Source organism: Coregonus clupeaformis, chromosome 21 (assembly GCF_020615455.1).
Source record: "Coregonus clupeaformis isolate EN_2021a chromosome 21, ASM2061545v1, whole genome shotgun sequence".
Taxonomy (NCBI): Eukaryota; Metazoa; Chordata; class Actinopteri; order Salmoniformes; family Salmonidae; genus Coregonus; species Coregonus clupeaformis.
Genome location: NC_059212.1, coordinates 18,563,297 through 18,582,287, shown reverse-complemented (window position 1 = coordinate 18,582,287; position 18,991 = coordinate 18,563,297). Strand labels below are relative to the sequence as shown.

The following is an 18,991-nucleotide window of genomic DNA, read 5'->3' as shown; positions in this document are numbered from 1 at the left end:
TATGCTGTAGCGTTAAGATTTCCATTCACTGGAACTAAGGGGCCTAGCACGAACCATGAAAAACAACCCCAGACCATTATTCCTCCTCCACCAAATTTTACAGTTGGCACTATGCATTCGGGCAGGTAGTGTTCTCCTGGCATCCGCCAAACCCAGATTAGTCCGTCGGACTGCCAGATGGTGAAGCGTGATTCATTACTCCAGAGAACGCGTTTCCACTTCTCCAGATTCCAATGGCGGCAATATTTACACCACTCCAGCCGACGCTTGGCAATGCGCATGGTGATCTTAGGCTTGTGTGCGCCTGCTCGGCCATGGAAACCCATTTCATGATGAACAGTTCTTGTGCTGATGTTGCTTCCAGAGACAGTTTGGAACTCTGTAGTGAGTGTTGCAACTGAGGACAGACGATTTTTACGCGTTACGCACTTCAGCACTCGGCGGTCCCGTTCTGTGAGCTTGTGTGGCCTACCACTTTACGGCTGAGCCGTTGTTGCTCCTAGACTTTTCCACTTCACAATAACAGCACTTATAGTTAACCGGGGCAGCTCTAGCAGGGCTGACTTGTTGGAAAGGTGGCCTCCTATGACGGTGCCACGTTAAAAGTCACTGAACTCTTCAGTAAGGCCATTCTACTGCCAATGTTTGTCTATGGAGATTGCATGGCGGTGTGCTCGATTTTACACACCTGTCAGCAACAGGTGTAGCTGAAATAGCAGAATCCACTAATGTGAAGGGGTGTCCACATACTTTTGTATATATAGTGTCGTTTTCTCCACAGTTAGCATGCATTGTGTCCCTATTTAGTTGAGGAAGCCATAAATGTCGGTAATGACTAATGAGATGGTGGTATAAGACCTTTTATATGGTAGCAGTGGAGAGGTGAGGAGGTTTTTGATAATATGGAATTTGTATGATGTGTAATGAGAATTTGCTTGTGACAAAACCCCTGCTTTGAATGGCATTTGACAGCATCGAAGGCATGATAGACCTGTCAATACACAAATGTCTATGACTCATGTTGGTCCTCTTAAATAGACCTATTTCCCAAAGCTTTCATGTACAGTACATCTCTATCCCATGTTACCGCACCTTGCCGCCGGTAGACTGATACTTCATGTTGTCTGTGGAGCCGATCTTGGAGCGCACATTCTTCAGGTCTGGCAGGGGTGCGTTGATGGGCCTGGGAGTCCTAGGAGCTCTGGGTACAGGTGGCTTCCTCTCCATAGCCGTCTGCTTGGGCACCGGGGGTTTGGTTATGCGTCTGCGAGGCTGCTCCCCGTTGGTTGCAGGAGTGCTTGGAGCAGTAGCAGAAGTGTGAGGTACCTTGGGCTTGGCTGGGGCAGTGATAGAAATAGACAAAGGGCATGAGGAACCATTGAACCATACCCTCTAAGGGCTGGAGCTGAGCCCACACACAAACAATAACAACAATGATTCACTAGGAAACAATGGGCTGGAAGATAACTAGTCCCCATGGGAGAGGATAAGGAACAACACTACTGCTACCTACACACAGTAGATACTGTGGTCTCTGGTAGTGGGTTTTCCAAGGCTGTGTCAGCGGCCTCTGATTCAATGGCTAATGAATATCTCAGAGGAGGACATGACAGGCCTGAGGTGTTAGTCAGTGTTTTCAGGAACTGGAGCTACTGTTGAGACTAAGTGTCTGTCTCCCTCTACATCCCTGTCTGTCTCCTAGCATCACTTACGCACTGTGCTTGTCTCTCTCTGTGTAGTCATAATGACACTGTCAGGAGAGATTATAACAGACTACATTTGTCTGTCCTTCCAATTTCAAAGAACACATTCAACTCCAGGGTATTTTAGTTGTATACTGAGATACTTGGGTTAGATTGTGCATGTTGGTTCGTTGTTACCTGGTGTTGTCTTCAGTGTACTAGGCTTCTTCACGTCACCTGGCTTGATATCAGTCTTGGGAACTGTAGGGTATAGAACATAACCAACCTCACCTTACATGATTAAGACTAGTGGACATTGTATTAATTTAGGGATAACCATGGAATTCTGACTTTGGCTTATTGAATATCACCATCATCAAGAATAAAGCACCTTAAAGCATGTAAGCTTGCACTGTACAGAGTTAGTGCTCACCTGTGTTGCGGCGCAGAGAGGGGGCACTAGCAGAGGGGCGTGGACCTGCAGGTTTAGTAGTGGCGGTAGTAGAGGAACTATTCTTATTGGCCGTGCCGTTGGCCTTTGGCACAGGAGGACGTCTGTCAGAAGTGCCGTTTTCCGGAGTCTGAGTAAGCAAACAGGAAATCAGAGAAGGGTGTGGTGTGGAAGAGAGCGCTGGACAAAGAGAGGGTTGGTTAGGAGAGGCAACTAGAGGTGTAAGGGAGATGGAGAAGGCTGAGGGAAAAGATAGATCGGTGCCTGATAAAACAAAACACACTAAATGGAAATTGATTAAGAAATGAAGGGAGTAAAGATTACAAACAGAAAGGAGATATTGGAAATGCATGCTGGGATCTTCTGGGAGGTGATAGAAAATATTCAGTTGGTAGGACTACATGGTGACGAGACGAGACAAAGGTTATAGTGCAGGGAGTTGGTGGTCCACAAACTGTGAGTGAGAGTCAGGTGGTGGACACTGGACAGTTATATAGCAGAGCCAAACAGAGGGAACGGGGACAAGGTGCCAACCACAAGAGGGAAGGCCAGTGAGCACAGACACCAGTGAGGGAAGTGGGAGTGGGAGGGAACTCACCTTGGACTTGGTGGCTGTAGGGGTTTGACTGGCAGCGGCAGTTGGCCGCTTGGTGCCAGCAGTGGGAGTGGTTGCCTTGGTAACAGGACTTTTTTTATTGGCAGAGCTGGAGGTGGGGGAGGAACGTTTTGGGGGGGCAGCTGCATCCCCAGTGGACAGAGTGGTGGGCCGTGTTTTGGCAGAGTTTGGTTTGGTTGACCCAACAGCTGGCTGTACAACAACGTCACATGATAAAGGAGAAAATAAGAAAACCAAAGCATACAAGAGATGGCAATGACAGCATGGTAAAGCAGCAGAGGCAGCATTCACTATAAACCACAAATCATAATCAAACCAGGAGCATCAGCAGAGCAAGTTCTAGCAGCAGGCTAGATAACTCTTTTAAATTTGAAATAGCACATAAGCGTGTGCATACAAACACACACTAACACACACACACACACACACACACACACACACACACACACACAACAACCACGAGATAGCATTGACAGTTGCAGAAGCAGCTTGCACTGAAATGAATGGTAACATTGTCCCAGCCTTTCCCTGACCTACCTTGGCCTTACTGTCTGGGCTGGTGAGGTCCTGCTTGCTTCCGATGGTTGTTGGAGACTTTGCAGTACCTTTCCCAGCCTTTTCATTCTTCTCAACTTTAACCATCTTGTCCGTTTTCTCTCCATTTTCTTTCTTCTCCATCTTCTCATCTTTGTTGGTCTTCTCTGGCTTGTCCACTTTTTCATTTTTAACATTTTTCTCTGTCTTATCTATCTTCTCTTCATCTTTGAGGATCTTCTCAGATTTTTTTGTCTTGTCGGCATTGTCGACTTTCTTAGATTGATCTTCTTTCTCCATCTTCTCCGTCTTCTCTGTCTTCTTCATCTTCTCTGTCTTCTCTGTCTTCTCAAACATGTTCAAGTTATCCATCTTGGGGAAGAAATCGGCCTTCTCTTGTTTGTCCTTATTTTCTGCTTTCACTGTAGAGAGACAAAAACAGACATACATTAGAAAACCCACAATACCGTATGTCATGAAAAAATACCAGAATTTATCTGAGGATCAAATACAGGTAGAAAAACCTTTCATAGTGCCAGTGTTGCTTTCAGCCATGAGCGAGAGCATATCTGTTTCAAATCATGGGAAACTGTGCTCAGATGGAAGCTGACAACATGATTCATGGCTTTCAAATATCCACAACACTAAATTACCATATGTTCCTTGACATTTGCAACTCCCAGTTACTAAAGACCAGTGTTGTCGTTGAGGAGGGGATGAAGGGCCTGAAACCGTCAATGATCTGACATATCAGTTCACTTTATGTTCCACTGACAAACAGCATTGTGTGTTATTAACCGAACCACAGACTCAGACTGGCTTTAGCTTCAAAATCTAGCTACAACAATGCATCCAAATAATGTAATTTTCACTTTCAAATGTCAGACTTGATTTGCCCTAACGGAAAATGTATCAACGCCTACAAAAATGTCCATTAATTATAATCCACATAATAATTCCCATTTCCTGTTCCTGCAGGATTATTTTCCTACTGTGAGAAGCAGAGTCAAATTAAGAAGTGCATCTGTATATATCACTGCTATTCAAATAGGCAGCTAAATGTAAATCCTCTAAAATCCTTTGATGGATCTTCATCACAACAGAACACTGTGAATATCTGTGATAATATTTTGTACTATACCCCAGAGCATCTCGTTGGTGAGGAAATGAGAGTTAGTAGACTACAGTGACCATGGCATGCTGGTGTGGAGTCTGGGCAGGACCACAGAGTCACAGAGCCCAGGGCCGAGCTGGACAGACAGAACAGCACATTGTTGGCATGGGCTCCTTATGTAACCCAGCTTCAGTGACCTCTACAGAGAGAGTGTTCATCCCAAATGGCACTCTATTCCCTATGTATGGCACGACTTTTGACCAAGTCAAAAGTAGTGCCCTACATAGGGAATAGGGTGCCATTTGGGATACAGATTGAGAGAGGAAAACCAATGTGCCAAAGAGATGAGGAAATGTAGGACAGATTAAGCTGGTTCAAAAGAAGACCCACTGCCACAATTAATGAATCCGCTTTTCAATGAAAATTCAGACCAATTAGTTGACTAGAGCATCCATTTTTCAAAAGAGAGTGAGCGCAAATGGATTATACATTTTTGACAGATAGATACCATTTGAACTCGTCAAACCGGATCATATCTGTCACAATGATACAGAAACATGAGCCAATCGCAAAATCTATCAAATCAGTAAGACTAAACCAGACTGGCCTTGTTGTTCCAATGGCTAGCTTTAGGTTCTTGGTTCCAGTAACTGTCATACACTCCATCTGACCCCCCTGTATATATAGCCTCCCTACTGTTATTTTATTTTACTTCTGCTCTTTTTTTCTCAACACTTTTTTTGTTGTTGTTTTATAAAAAATAAAAAAAAAAGAATTACAAATAAATGCACTGTTGGTTAAGGGCTGTAAGTAAGCATTTCACTGTAATGTCTACACCTGTTGTATTCGGCGCATGTGGCAATAACATTTGATTTGATTTGACGCTAGTATAGAGCTGTCTGTATGTTTTATTTATTTTATTTTATTTCACCTTTATTTCACCAGGTAAGCCAGTTGAGAACAAGTTCTCATTTACAACTGCAACCTGGCCAAGATAAAGCAAAGCAGTGCGATAAAAACAACAACACAGAGTTACATATGGGGTAAAAAACATAAAGTCAAAAAATACAACAGAAAATATATATACAGTGTGTGCAAATGTAGCAAGTTATGGAGGTAAGGCAATAAATAGGCTATAGTGCAAAATAATTACAATTAGTATTAACACTGGAATGCTAGATGTGCAAGAGATTATGTGCAAATAGAGATACTGGGGTGCAAAATAGCAAAATAAATAACAATATAGGGATGAGGTAGTTGGGTGGGCTAATTTCAGATGGGCTGTGTATAGGTGCAGTGATCGGTAAGGTGCTCTGACAACTGATGCTTAAAGTTAGTGAGGGTGATAAGAGTCTCCAGCTTCAGAGATTTTTGCAATTCGTTCCAGTGGTGGCCAGTGGTGTAAACATACACTATAGACTCTAGTATAGAGCTGTTCAGTATGTCTGGCCAGTGATGTAAACATACATTATAAACTCTAGTATAGAGCTGTTCTGTTTGTCTGGCCAGTAGTGTAAACATACATTATAGACTCTAATATAGAGCCGGTCTGTATGCCTGGCCAGTGGTGTAATCACAGTGTCACATAAATTAGAGCATGATTAACACACAGGGACATGATGGAGCTGGTGCTCATCTTTCACTGCAGGCGACCAGCATCACACACCAGACACCCACATGCTTATACAAGCCTACGCATGCACCCACCCACCCACCCACCCACCCACCCACACACACACACACACACACACACGAACACACACACACCCACACATTCTATGAAGTGATGATGCATATCTGTCACCAGAATTAGTCATATGTGCAACTGTACAGTTTGTCTTTGAATGACCATGAGTTGGAGAGAAACACACAGGCACGCAAGCAGAGGGATTATTTTCCGATGACCTTCATACATGGGGTAGAAACAACCCTTGTTACAGCAGGATGATGCTGCCAGGCAGCTACACTACATGACCAAAAGTCATGTGGTACTCGTCGAACATCTCATTCCAAAATCATGGGCATTAATATGGAGTTGGTCCCCCCTTTGCTGCTATAACAGCCTCCACTCTTCTGGGAAGGATTTCCACTAGATGTTGGAACATTGCTGCGGGGACTTGCTTCCATTCAGCCACAAGAGCATTAGTCAGGTCGGGCACTGATGTTGGGCGATTAGGCCTGGCTCGCAGTTGGCGTTCCAATTCATCCAAAAGGTGTTCAATGGGGTTGAGGTCAGGGCTCTGTGCAGGCCAGTTAAGTTCTTCCACACCGATCTCGACAAACCATTTCTGTATGGACCTCGCTTTGTGCACGGGGACATTGTCATGCTGAAACAGGAAAGGGCCTTCCCCAAACTGTTGCCACAAAGTTGGAAGCACAGAATCATCTAGAATGTCATTGTATGCTGTAGCGTTAAGATTTCCCTTCACTTGAACTAAGGGGCCTAGCCCGAACCATGAAAAACAGCCCCAGACCATTATTCCTCCTCCACCAAACTTTACAGTTGGCGCTATGCATTGGGGCAGGTAGCGTTCTCCTGGCATCCGCCAAATCCAGATTCGTCCGTCGGACTGCCAGATGGGGAAGTGTGATTCATCACTCCTGAGAACGCGTTTCCACTGCTCCAGAGTCCAATGGCAGCGAGCTTTACACCACTCCAGCCAATGCTTGGCATTGCGCATGGTGATCTTAGGCTTGTGTGCGGCTGCTCGGCCATGGAAGTGAGTGTTGCAACCGAGGACAGACGATTTTTACACGCTATGCTCTTCAGCACTCGCCGGTCCCGTTCTGTGAGCTTGTGTGGCCTACCACTTCGCGGCTGTGCCGTTGTTGCTCCTAGACTTTTCCACTTCACAATACCAGCACTTATAGTTAACCAGGGCAGAAATTTGACGAACTGACTTGTTGGAAAGGTGTCAGCCTATGACGGTGCCACGTTGAAAGTCACTGAGCTCTTCAGTAAGGCCATTCTACTGCCAATGTTTGTCTATGGAGATTGCATGGCTGTGTGCTCAATTTTATATACCTGTCAGCAACGGGTGCGGCTGAAATAGCCAAATCCACTAATTTGAAGGGCTGTCCACATACTTTTGTATATATCGTGTATTTCTGTTGCTAATTGAAGGATGCAGACATATATAGTCTTTTCATGATGGTGTCTTTGGGAGATACATAGTGATAGGCTAGCTGTAGGTGAAAGAGAGCTCTAATACAGTGTTCTCTTGTCACAAATAATTTTCCTGATGCATCAGGAAATTCAAATGAGCCTCATGAGTGGCTCAAAATGAGCCGTTCTCTTTCTCTCCAGTCATTGGGATCAGGATTTGCTATCAAAATAATGTTCCCTCTCACTCGCTCAAACGCTAGGTCCTATTACTGCTATATTCAACTGTACAAAAAAATATAAAAAATGCAGTTATACACATCAACAACCGTCGTTTTATATAGCTTAATAGCACATAGTGTAAAAAAATAAAATAAAAAAATACATATTGTAAAGTGCTTATCCCACTGGCTATAGGGTGAATGCACCAATTTGTAAGTCGCTCTGGATAAGAGCGTCTGCTAAATGACGTAAATGTAAATGTAAATGTAGTGTCTAGTATATCCTAAGGTTACGAATGAACTGTCAGAATTGAGTTCAATCGTGGCCTGGGTGGTCTAGCGGTTAGGGCCACCCAGTGTGCTTATACAGGCCTATCGTGTCGGTGTGGGGTTGATTCTGGCCCATGCCCTTCTGGCACAAATAACTAACCCCTGATTGACTTGATGTATATAGTTAAACATTTCCAGTAGATGATGTCTGTGTCCTGCTTGCAACCAAAGTCTTTCATGACTACATTTGCCCTCATGTACTGAATAAGCTTATGAATGTTGGAGGTTAATCTCCTTGAAATGTCCCTCACTTGGGAATGACTTACTTTGTAAAATGGACTGTGTTTTAAGGACTCATGCACAGATACAGGAAAACAAAACTTAAAAAAAAACATTTATTCAAAATTACAAGTGTTGATGTCTCCACATGTTTCTGGTTTTGGGGTTTGGGTATCTGGTGACTGCAGTTCATCTGTCTAATCCCCTGCAAGGAGAGAGAAAGGAATCAATATTCTGCATTACTTTCATTGATATATTCCTGTTTGATATGCATTTATATAATTATACTGAACAAAAATATAAATACAACATGCAATAATTACAAAGATTTTACTGAGTTACAGTTCATATAAGGAGATCAGCCAATTTAAATAACTAAATTAGGCCCTAATCTATGGATTTCACATGACTGGGCATAGGCCCACCCACTTCGGAGCCAGGCCCACCCACTGGGGAGAAAAGCCCAGCCAATCAAAATTCATTTTTCCCCACAAAAGGGATTTATTACAGACAGGAATACTCCCCAGTTTCATCAGCTGTCCAGTTGACTGGTCTCAGACGATCCCGCAGGTGAAGATGCCGGATGTGTAGGTCCTGGGCTGGCGTGGTTACACGTGGTCTGCGGTTGTGAGGCCGGTTGGACGTACTGCCAAATTCTCTAAAATGACGTTGGAGAAGGCTTATGGTAGAGAAATGAACATTTAATTCTCTGGCAACAGCTCTGGGGGATATTTCTGCAGTCAGCATGCCAATTGCACGCTCCCTCAAAACTGCACATTTTAGAGTGGCCTTTATAATGATCATCCTGTTTAATCAGCTTCTTGATATGCCACAACTGTCAGGTGGATGGATTATCTTGGAAAAGGAGAAATGCTCACTAACAGGGATGTAAACAAATTTGTGCACATAATTTGAGAGAAATACGCTTTTTGTGCATATGGAACATTTCTGGGATCTTTTATTTCAGCTCATGAAATATGGGACCAACACTTAACATGTTGCATTTATATATTTTTTGTTCAGTACACACTACCAGTCAAAAGTTTGGACACACCTACTCATTCAAGGGTTTTTCTTTGCATCAACATTGTGAAATAACACATATGGAATCATGTAGTAACCAAAAAAGTGTTAAACAAATCAAAATATATTTTATATTTGAGATTCTTCAAATAGCCACCCTTTGCCTTGATGACAGCTTTGCACACTCTTGGCATTCTCTCAACCAGCTTCATGAGGTAGTAAGCTGGAATGCATTTCAATTCAAAGGTGTGCCTTCTTAAAAGTTAATTTGTGGAATTTATTTCCTTCTTAATGTGTTTGAGCCAATCAGTTGTGTTGTGACAAGGTGTGTGTGTGTGTGTGTGTGGGGGGGGTATACAGAAGATAGCCCTGTTTGGTAGAAGACCAAGTCCATATTATGGCAATAACAGCTCAAATAAGCAAAGAGAAACAACAGTCCATCATTACTTTAAGACATGAAGGTCAGTGAAAACGAAACATTTCAAGAACTTTGAAAGCTTCTTCAAGTGCAGTCGCAAAATCCATCAAGTGCTATGATGAAACTGGCTCTCATGAGGACCGCCACTGGAATGGAAGACCCAGTGTTACCTCTGCTGCAGAGGATAAGTTCATTAGAGTTACCAGCCTCAGAAATTGCAGCCCAAATAAATGTTTCACAGAGTTCAAGTAACAGTTCATCAACTGTTCAGGCCTTCATGGTCAAATTGCTGCAAAGAAACCTTTACTAAAGGACACCAATAAGAAGAAGAGACTTGCTTGGGCCAAGAAACACAAGCAATGGACATTAGACCGGTGGAAATGTGTCCTTTGGTCTGGAGTCCAAATTTGAGATTTTTCGCTCCAACCACGTGGCTTTGTGAGACGCGGTATGGGTGAACGGATGATCTCCGCATGTGTATTTCCCACCGTAAAGCATGGAGGAGGAGGTGTTATGGTGTGGGGGTGCTTTGTTGGTGACACTGTCTGTGATTTATTTAGAATTCAAGAACACACTTAACAAGCATGGTTACCACAGCATTCTGTAATGATACGCCATCCCATCTGGTTTGGGCTTAGTGGGACTATCATTTGATTTTCAACAGGACAATGACCCAACACACCTCCAGACTGTGTAAGGGCTATTTTACCAAGAAGGAGAGTGATGGAGTGCTGCATCAGATGACCTGGCCTCCACAATCCCCTGACCTCAACCCAATTGAGATGGTTTGGGATGAGTCGGACCGCAGAGTGAAGGGAAAGCAGCCAACAATTGCTCAGCATATGTGGGAACTCCTTCAAGACTGTTGGAAAAGCATTCCAGGTGAAGCTTGTTGAGAGAATGCCAAGAGTGTGCAAAGCTGTCATCAAGGCAAAGGGTGGCTATTTGTTTAACACTTTTTTGCTTACTACATGATTCCATTTGTGTTATTTCATTGTTTGGATGTCTTCACTATTATTCTACAATGTAGAAAATAGTAAAAATAAAGAAAAACCCTGGAATGAGTAGGTGTGTCCAAACTTTTGACTGGTACTGTATATTGGCCATGTTATCCTTAATCACATGCCAGTATTTGTTTTGTATCCAATGCATTTAGGCCTTCTAATCTAGTTATATTTCATCATATCACCTTTGAATATTAGTAATCAATTAATACAAAACCATGTTATCTTGAACAATGGTGTAATTTTATAATATGCACTGGTGTGATAGTTGTATGAATTAATCACAATGCAGGCCTACTCATTAGAAAAAAAACATCAGCTCTAATGCAATATTAGCTTCACAGTGAAACACCACTATTCTGGCTATTAATCATTCTTAAACAGTCAGTACATAGCTTATTTAGCTATCTCAAAAAATCATAGCCTGTATGTTATCATGCATGCAAGCTTACCTGTCATGTTCACAATGATGGAGCAGCAGACCAAGCAATATGCGAGAGGAGGACTCTATACCGTAGGATAATTATTGTCGTCGGTGTCAACTTCATTCATTAACAGGTAATGATGAGATTGATTCTGTTGCTTGTTTACTTATTATTCGTGTCATATATTTCCATTTTGGGATAGTTATTCACTGAATTGCTAGCACTAGTTGCTCACGCTGCTACAGTGGCTACAAATGTCTTGCGCTCGGTGGAATGTGAATGCGTTCTCACATGATGCTGCCTTCAAATCTCATCCCAAATGGCAGAAACCTACTGGAGAAGTGCTACCTACTAAGGCAGCTGCCTTTGGATTTGTTAAATAATCACAGTGGGCTACACCAACATTAGTTTCCATGTCAAAATAATTGCCCAGCACTGGGCGTGAACTCATGATGCTCGGAGCTGAAGTGTGCTGCTCAGACCACAACGCCATGGCAGTTCACAATGCTTTATCAAGCCGTGAGAATACTTAATGATACTTGATGGTATGAGGTGAGCTGATTTGCAGAGCCTTCCCCAAACCATAGTCTCCTAGGTATGGTACTGCATTGTATAGTCTACAAACACCGTTTCCAGCTGCCACCTGGCGGCGATTGTAAATATTAAATTTTCATTCAAATCCTCCTGCTGCAGGATTATATTCCTCCTGCGATTAAATGGGTCATATTAAGATCCGACATCTGTATATACTGCAAGCAAAATGGCCTCAGGCTCCAGACTGCCTGCTTGTCTAGTGTTACTGAATCTAAGTGTGTATATGAATAACATAGAGTAGTCATGCAATCTGAAAGCATCCCCAGGAGTCCCCACATGGTACCACCAGAAATTACTACTCTCTGTTTAAATGAATACCCAGACTCAATTTCAAATCAATCACACACCCTTCCCTTCGTGCTAGCCAATCGATGGAGTGCCACTTGATGTTATGTATCACTAAACAACACAGTCATTTGAAGATGGGGGTTTGAGAGGGTAAATGAACCTCAGCATTTCAATAGACATTCATATATTCAGAGGAACTTGACTCTTCAATGACGGTATTCAGGTGCCTTTGACATTTTGTCAAAACAAAAGGCTAGACAAAACAATGGATGTACAAATTTCATTTATATAATTATTTCTGAATTTTAAATTGTGCTGCTATCTTCAAACCAGAAGCAAATCATCCTAGTGTAAATATACCCCAAAACACTATTTAATGCTGTTTATATATATATATATATATATTAAATCCATTCTTCTTTTGGCTCCCTCCATTTTGTCTTTCAGCACTCAATCATGGTCGATGAAACAAACAACTATTCCAGCCTAGACAAATACCACTGCCCACTGATCTATATCGTCAGACATCACAAATAAACCTGAACTCCCAAATCTATGTACTTAAATGACTGTAGAACTGTAGATAAATTATCAATGAGAGAAAGGGGAACTAAGTCAATGATGAGCAACATTTTATTTAAAAAATAATGAGAGCAGTTCCAAACACAGAGGAATAGGCCTCAAATCACAGTCACCTACCCTCCATGGAGCTTTTGGTATTGATGCTGTTGAAGGTTTTTCCACTGAGGGGAACCGGCAGTAGGACACTCTCACTCTGGCTCTGTGACATCCCATTACCAGTACCTCTCCTGGGTGGAGGGGAGTTGGGGGCCCTGACAGGGCTCAGTGGGGACAGAGGAGAAAGTGTGGGTGACACGGTCTTTCTCTCCTCCCCCACTGTCAGAGAGCGTTGAACTGCTGAATGTGGACACTTGGACCCCATAACGTTACTTCCAGGTGAGGGCAGGTCGTCCACCAGTCTGCCAGGCTGCCCTGGGTACTGGGAAAAGTCCAAGCTACCTGGCACAGACAGGTGGGAGCAGTCAGACATAGCGCGCCTCACGGCTTTGTGTTGTTGCTCGGTACCTCCTCCTCGAGGTAAAGTAGGCCCCATGTCCTCGTCACTGTCCTCTGAGAATCCTGACACAGTGCAGTCTCCACCCTTAGAGTAGTTGTCGTTGACAACACCAATGACACAGTAGTTGGCTGCAGGTACAGGTGCAGCAGGAACAGTCTGAACAGCAGGCTTGAGGCCTGTTTGGGGCAACCCAGAGAAGGAGGGATTCCATACGCAGTTGTCCACCTTCTGTGTGTTAGGGAATGGTGAGGCATCCTGCTGCATAGCAGGGGACCCTAGTGGGGCTGTGGCTCCATTGGCCCTGTGTTTTTGTCCTGGGGTGGAGAGGAGTTTCCCGGGTGAGGCTGGAGAGGACGAGGAGGAGAGGGGACTTGTGGGGCTCTCCCCGGCGCTGCCCAGACCCAAAGACGGGCCGAGTCCGACACCCATCCTCCCTGGCACCTTGAGGTCAGACGACTCCACCTTGAACCCTGATCCAGATGGTCCATCAAAGAGGCTTGAGAGCTTGTCCTCGTCGGTTAGCCTGGGTGCCCCTGGGCTGCCCCCGAAACCCTGTGGTCCTATCTGGTCCTGCTGCCGGTCCCAGCCCTGAAGGGCCTGCTGAGGAGACGCCATAGAGACAGAGGGCACCTTGCCCAGCTCAGTGTACTCACAGCGCTGTCCACCACCACCACCACCCTGCTGCTGATTGGAGAGAGAAGACATCCTCACCTCTCTCTCTCTCTCTGCTGCTTCCTTTTGATGGATATTCTATATTCTTCTAGACAGCAAAATAAATGAATCTTCCCTTGGCGGTAAGGAAGGCTGGTAATGTACTATATCTGTGTTATATGGTGCGTCTGTGAAGCGCAGTCTATGTGTGCGAGTGTAGTAATTGTGTGTTTCTCTCTGTGTCTGTGCTCTGAACTGATCAGATGAGGCTCTGAGGCTGAACTGAATGCTGCTCCCTCTCTCTCCCTCTCCTTCTCTCTCTCCATTTCTCCCTCTCTCTGACATCACAGCCCTAACAGAGCTTTGGTCACATGACTCCACGGAACATATCCCTATTCGCTAGAGCAGATTCTCGACTCATGCCTCCCACCAGTAAGCTCAGTCCCACACACACACCCACACGCACACAAATGAACGTCACGCACACACAAATGTACGTCACTGACACACAAAAACTAATACACACACCCTCCCTTGGTGTCCTATAAACCGCAGCTCTGACTCGTCATTTACAGGCAGCTTGGCATTACAGTAGAAACATAGAAAACAGAGAGAGTAGCTCTGGGGGGTACAGTGCCTCAGTTTCCACTGCCATTCTACTTGAATGAATCTGTCCTCTCTGTAACAGCATCCATTACTGCTACACATCTCTCCACGGTTCTGGTGGTATAATGTGCTTTTCGATACTCTTCTGTCATCTCCCATTCCTCCCCCTATCACCCTGCTCCATGCCCACTACTGTACCCACTGCCCCTCTCATCCACCCTGCCCTCCTGCCCCCATCAGGGGCCCTGGGTGTACATCTCTGGCTCCTGGCTCTGGACCATTTGGCTCTTTTGTTTATTGTGTTTTGTTTGTGCACTTGGTTGCGGACACTGTGTTCCTCCCCTATGCTGTAGCCACATGCTGTGGGCTACTCTGTTAGGAAGGTATTGAATGACTGGCCTCGAAAAGAGTGTGTGATAACTCTCCATTGACATAGCGGTTAGAGCGTTGGGCCAGTAACTGAAAGGTCGCTGATTTGAATACCTTTTACTGACTAGGTAAAAAATCTGGCGATGTGCCCTTGAGCAAGGCACTTAACCCTAATTTGCTCCAGGGTTGCTGTACTACTATGGATGACCTTGTAAAACAACAAATTTCACCTATCCGATGTATGTGACAAAAAAAATAAAAAAAATATCTTTACCCTTTACCCTAAATCTAAATCATCCAGACTTCATCAAACCTCTCTGAACTGAATTCACACCCGCCCACTTTCTTCACACAAACACTGTGTCCAAACGTTCACTCCAACGTCACTGATTCAGTCCTGGACTAGATACTAGAACCCCTCCCTCTTGGCAATTGTCGTGGAAGGCAGGCAGTGATTATTCAATCCCTGATGACACCCCCTTGCCCCCATCCCACCTCCAGCCCCATGAGGACTGGGGCCAAATAAAACCTAATTAAATATAAATGAATGAAGATTAGATAATCCCCCCAAAACAGTCCCCCATTTACTGTAGGAGGGGATAACAAGGGGAATGAGTACAGTACAGTGAGGTTGATGGAGAACAAGACAAATACAGAGAAAATGCTAAACATATTGGAATCAGACAGGACATTGTCAACTTCTGAGATCATGTCCCGCTAGCGTAAGCAATATTATATTTCAATAATATCACATTCGAATTCACACAATCACTGCAAAATAATAATGCCCTTTTTTTTGTTGAGCACATAATTTTACTCATGCACTGACTCAATACTGTTCAGATAAGTATCCACATGCACTGTACTGAAGCCTCACTGGTCAACGTAGTTATTTTTTATTTGTTTAGTGGGTAGATCATCTATAATATTGCAGATACAGTGGCTTGCGAAAGTATTCACCCCCTTTGCCATTTTTCCTATTTTGTTGCCTTACAACCTGGAATTAAAATGGATTTTTTTGGAGGTTTGTATCATTTGATTTACACAACATGCCTACCACTTTGAAGATGCAAAATATTTTGTATTGTGAAACAAACAAGAAAAAATACAATAAAACTGAAAACTTGAGCCTGCATAACTATTCACCACCCCAAAGTCAATACTTTGTAGAGCCACCTTTTGCAGCAATTACAGCTGCAAGTCTCTTGGGGTATGTCTCTATAAGCTTGGCACATCTAGCCACTGGTATTTTTGCCCATTCTTCAAGGCAAAACTGCTCCAGCTCCTTCAAGTCGAATGGGTTCTGCTGGTGTACAGCAATCTTTAAGTCATACCACAGATTCTCAATTGGATTGAGGTCTGGGCTTTGACTAGGCCATTCCAAGAAATTTAAATGTTTCCCCTTAAACCACTCAGGTGTTGCTTTAGCAGTATGCTTAGGGTCATTGTTCTGCTGGAAGGTGAACCTCCATCCCAGTCTCAAATCTCTGGAAGCGCCATCCATCATTCCTTCAATTCTGACCAGTTTCCCAGTCACTGCCGATGAAAAACATCCCCACAGCATGATGCTGCCACCACCATGCTTCACTGTGGGGATGGTGTTCTCGGGGTGATGAGAGGTGTTGGGTTTGCGCCAGACATAGTGTTTTCCTTGATGGCCAAAAAGCTCCATTTTAATTTCATCTGACCAGAGTACCTTCTTCCATATGTTTGGGGAGTCTCCCACATGCCTTTTGGCGAACACCAAACATGTTTGCCTATTTTTTTCTTTAAGCAATGGCTTTTTTTCTGGCCATGCTTCCGTAAAGCCCAGCTCTGTGGAGTGTGCGGCTTAAAGTGGTCCTATGGACAGATACTCCAATCTCCGCTGTGGAGGTTTGCAGCTCCTTCAGGGTTATCTTTGGTGTCTTTGTTGCCTCTCTGATTAATGCCCTCCTTGTCTGGTCCGTGGGTTTTGGTGGGCTTGTTGTGGTGCCATATTCTTGCCATTTTTTTATAATGGATTTAATGGTGCTCCGTGGGATGTTCAAAGTTTCAGATATTTTTTTATGACCCAACCCTGATCTGTACTTCTCCACAACTTTGTCCCAGACCTGTTTGGAGAGCTCCTTGGTCTTCATGGTGCAGCTTGCTTGGTGGTGCCCCTTGCTTAGTGTTGTTGCAGACTCTGGGGCCTTTCAGAACAAGTGTATATATACTGAGATCATGTGACAGATCATGTGACACTTAGATTGCACACAGGTGGACTTTATTTAACTAATTATGTGACTTCTGAAGGTAATTGGTTGCACCAGATCTTATTTAGGGGCTTCATAGCAAAGGGGGTGAATACATATGCACGCACCACTTTTCCGTTATTTATTTTTTAGAATTTTTGGAAACAAGTTATTTTTTTCATTTCACTTAACCAAGATGGACTATTTTGTGTATGTCCATTACATGAAATCCAAATAAATATCCATTTAAATTACAGGTTGTAATGCAACAAAATAGGAAAAACGCCAAGGGGGATAAATACTTTTGCAAGGCACTGTAGATTGTGGCTTCTATCAATGTAATTATCTGCATCATTTCCAATCTCCCATATATTTTTCCAGTTTATACATACTATATAAATTTTACGGACACAGTATATTTTACATCAGTTATCTTGTTTTTTGGTTATTTTTAGTCCCACCCTTCAGCTGGTCAACGTATATAGTTACCAAACAGCAGTGTTTTCTACAGCCCGATACAGACACAGTTAGGGAAAACTCACACAACACAATGCAACAGTCAACAACAGCCACAGTCAGCCAATGACAGCAACAGTTAGCCACATTCCCAAAACAGAGCTTTTCTCTCTGTTCATTACACCATGGTAATGGGACTGCGTCTCATGAATGGACATTGTTATGCAAGACCCATGTCCAACATATTCTGTCTGTTTATGCTTACATCTCTCACAGAAATATTACTCAAGCTTTAACAACACTCATAATCCATGTTAAACATAATCCACGTTGTTTTCTTCTCCTAATCATACAGACACATACAGAGGTATGTCCAAATAAACATTGCACAAATCATTTCAGTTCAAGGCAAAGTACAATGCTTCACTGCAGGGAACGAAAAATGGTCTTACAGGAAATGGACCCCAATTATAATAGCCACTGATGCCACTATGAAGCCATCTTCTATATGTTCCAGTGTACCACTCTCTATGTGATATGTCTGTGTCCAGTGTGAGCAAATATTGCTTTGTTGAATGTTAGCATACCAGTATAAGAAACAATTATACTGAGCACAATCACCCAACCTGGTTTCAGAGCATTTTGTATTATTCTGTACATAAATCCAAGACAGTCCATTTAGTATGATATATTACGTTTCGTAAGGGTATGTATTAATTTGTGGATGTCCATCACCCAGTTTCGTATGATATGTTACGAATTAAAATGTGTATTATATGTTACGAATTTGCAAAATATACTATATGTTATGAATTTGCAAAACGTATGATATGTTACGAATTCTAGCTAGCTGGCTAGCTGGCTAACTTTAGCTAGGCTAGGGGTTAGGGTCAGGGGTTAGGGTTAAGGTTAGGGTTAAATTTAGGAGCTACGTTAAAGTTTTAAAGTTAGGGTTGAGGTTAAAGGAAGGGTTAGCTAAAAGGGTTAGGGTTAGGTGAAGGGTTAGCTGAAAGGTTTAAGGTTAGGCGAAGGGTTAGCTAACATGCTAAGTAGTTGCAAAGTAGCAAAAAAATAGTAAGTAGTTGAAAAGTTGCTAATGAGCTAAAATGCTATAGTTGTCCGTGATGAGATTCGATCGCGCCACCTTTGGGTTGCTAGACGTTTGCGTTATACACCCGACCAACCACCCTACTTTTGTTTTTGCCTTAAGCAAACATCTGTCTTATGTAACCATACCAAACGTAACATATCATACTAATTTGAGTGTCCCGAATTTACATTTACTATGTTACGTCTAGTCTATGAGACCAGGCTCAATCACCTCAGACTATAACAGCCTTTGGTGTGATAATACTTTTTACAAGGTGAACATTCAAAACCAACAGAAAGTCATTGTTTGAGAAAAGGAAATGAGGAGGGTGGTGGCTGGTGGGCCATGTGCAGTAGCAATCCTCAGCCATCTACAATATGCCATGGATGTTTTGGGAGGGCCTCAGAACTCAGAAAAGGAGGGGAGAGTGATAATATACAGCTTACAGTCCGTGGTCTTGCGGGGGATAGAGCAAAGAGGAAGTCTGTCAGAGAATTCTATTT

General features: G+C 43.3%; 1 protein-coding gene across 6 annotated transcripts in view; it reads right to left on the bottom strand.

The window, feature by feature from the left end:
- Positions 1-18,991, bottom strand: part of LOC121535281 (microtubule-associated protein 4) — a 65,038-nt gene that overhangs the window by 9,130 nt on the left and 36,917 nt on the right. For 5 of the 6 annotated variants that reach the window (XM_041842172.1, XM_041842173.1, XM_041842175.1 and 2 more), the window contains 5 exons: positions 3,287-3,705; positions 2,732-2,941; positions 2,116-2,263; positions 1,881-1,943; positions 1,093-1,337 (listed from right to left, as the gene is read on the bottom strand). In XM_041842172.1, the coding sequence (XP_041698106.1) occupies positions 1,093-1,337; positions 1,881-1,943; positions 2,116-2,263; positions 2,732-2,941; positions 3,287-3,705 (1,085 nt within the window). The remainder of the gene's footprint in view (positions 1-1,092; positions 1,338-1,880; positions 1,944-2,115; positions 2,264-2,731; positions 2,942-3,286; positions 3,706-18,991) is intronic. The other variant, XM_041842176.1, reaches the window with a different exon arrangement.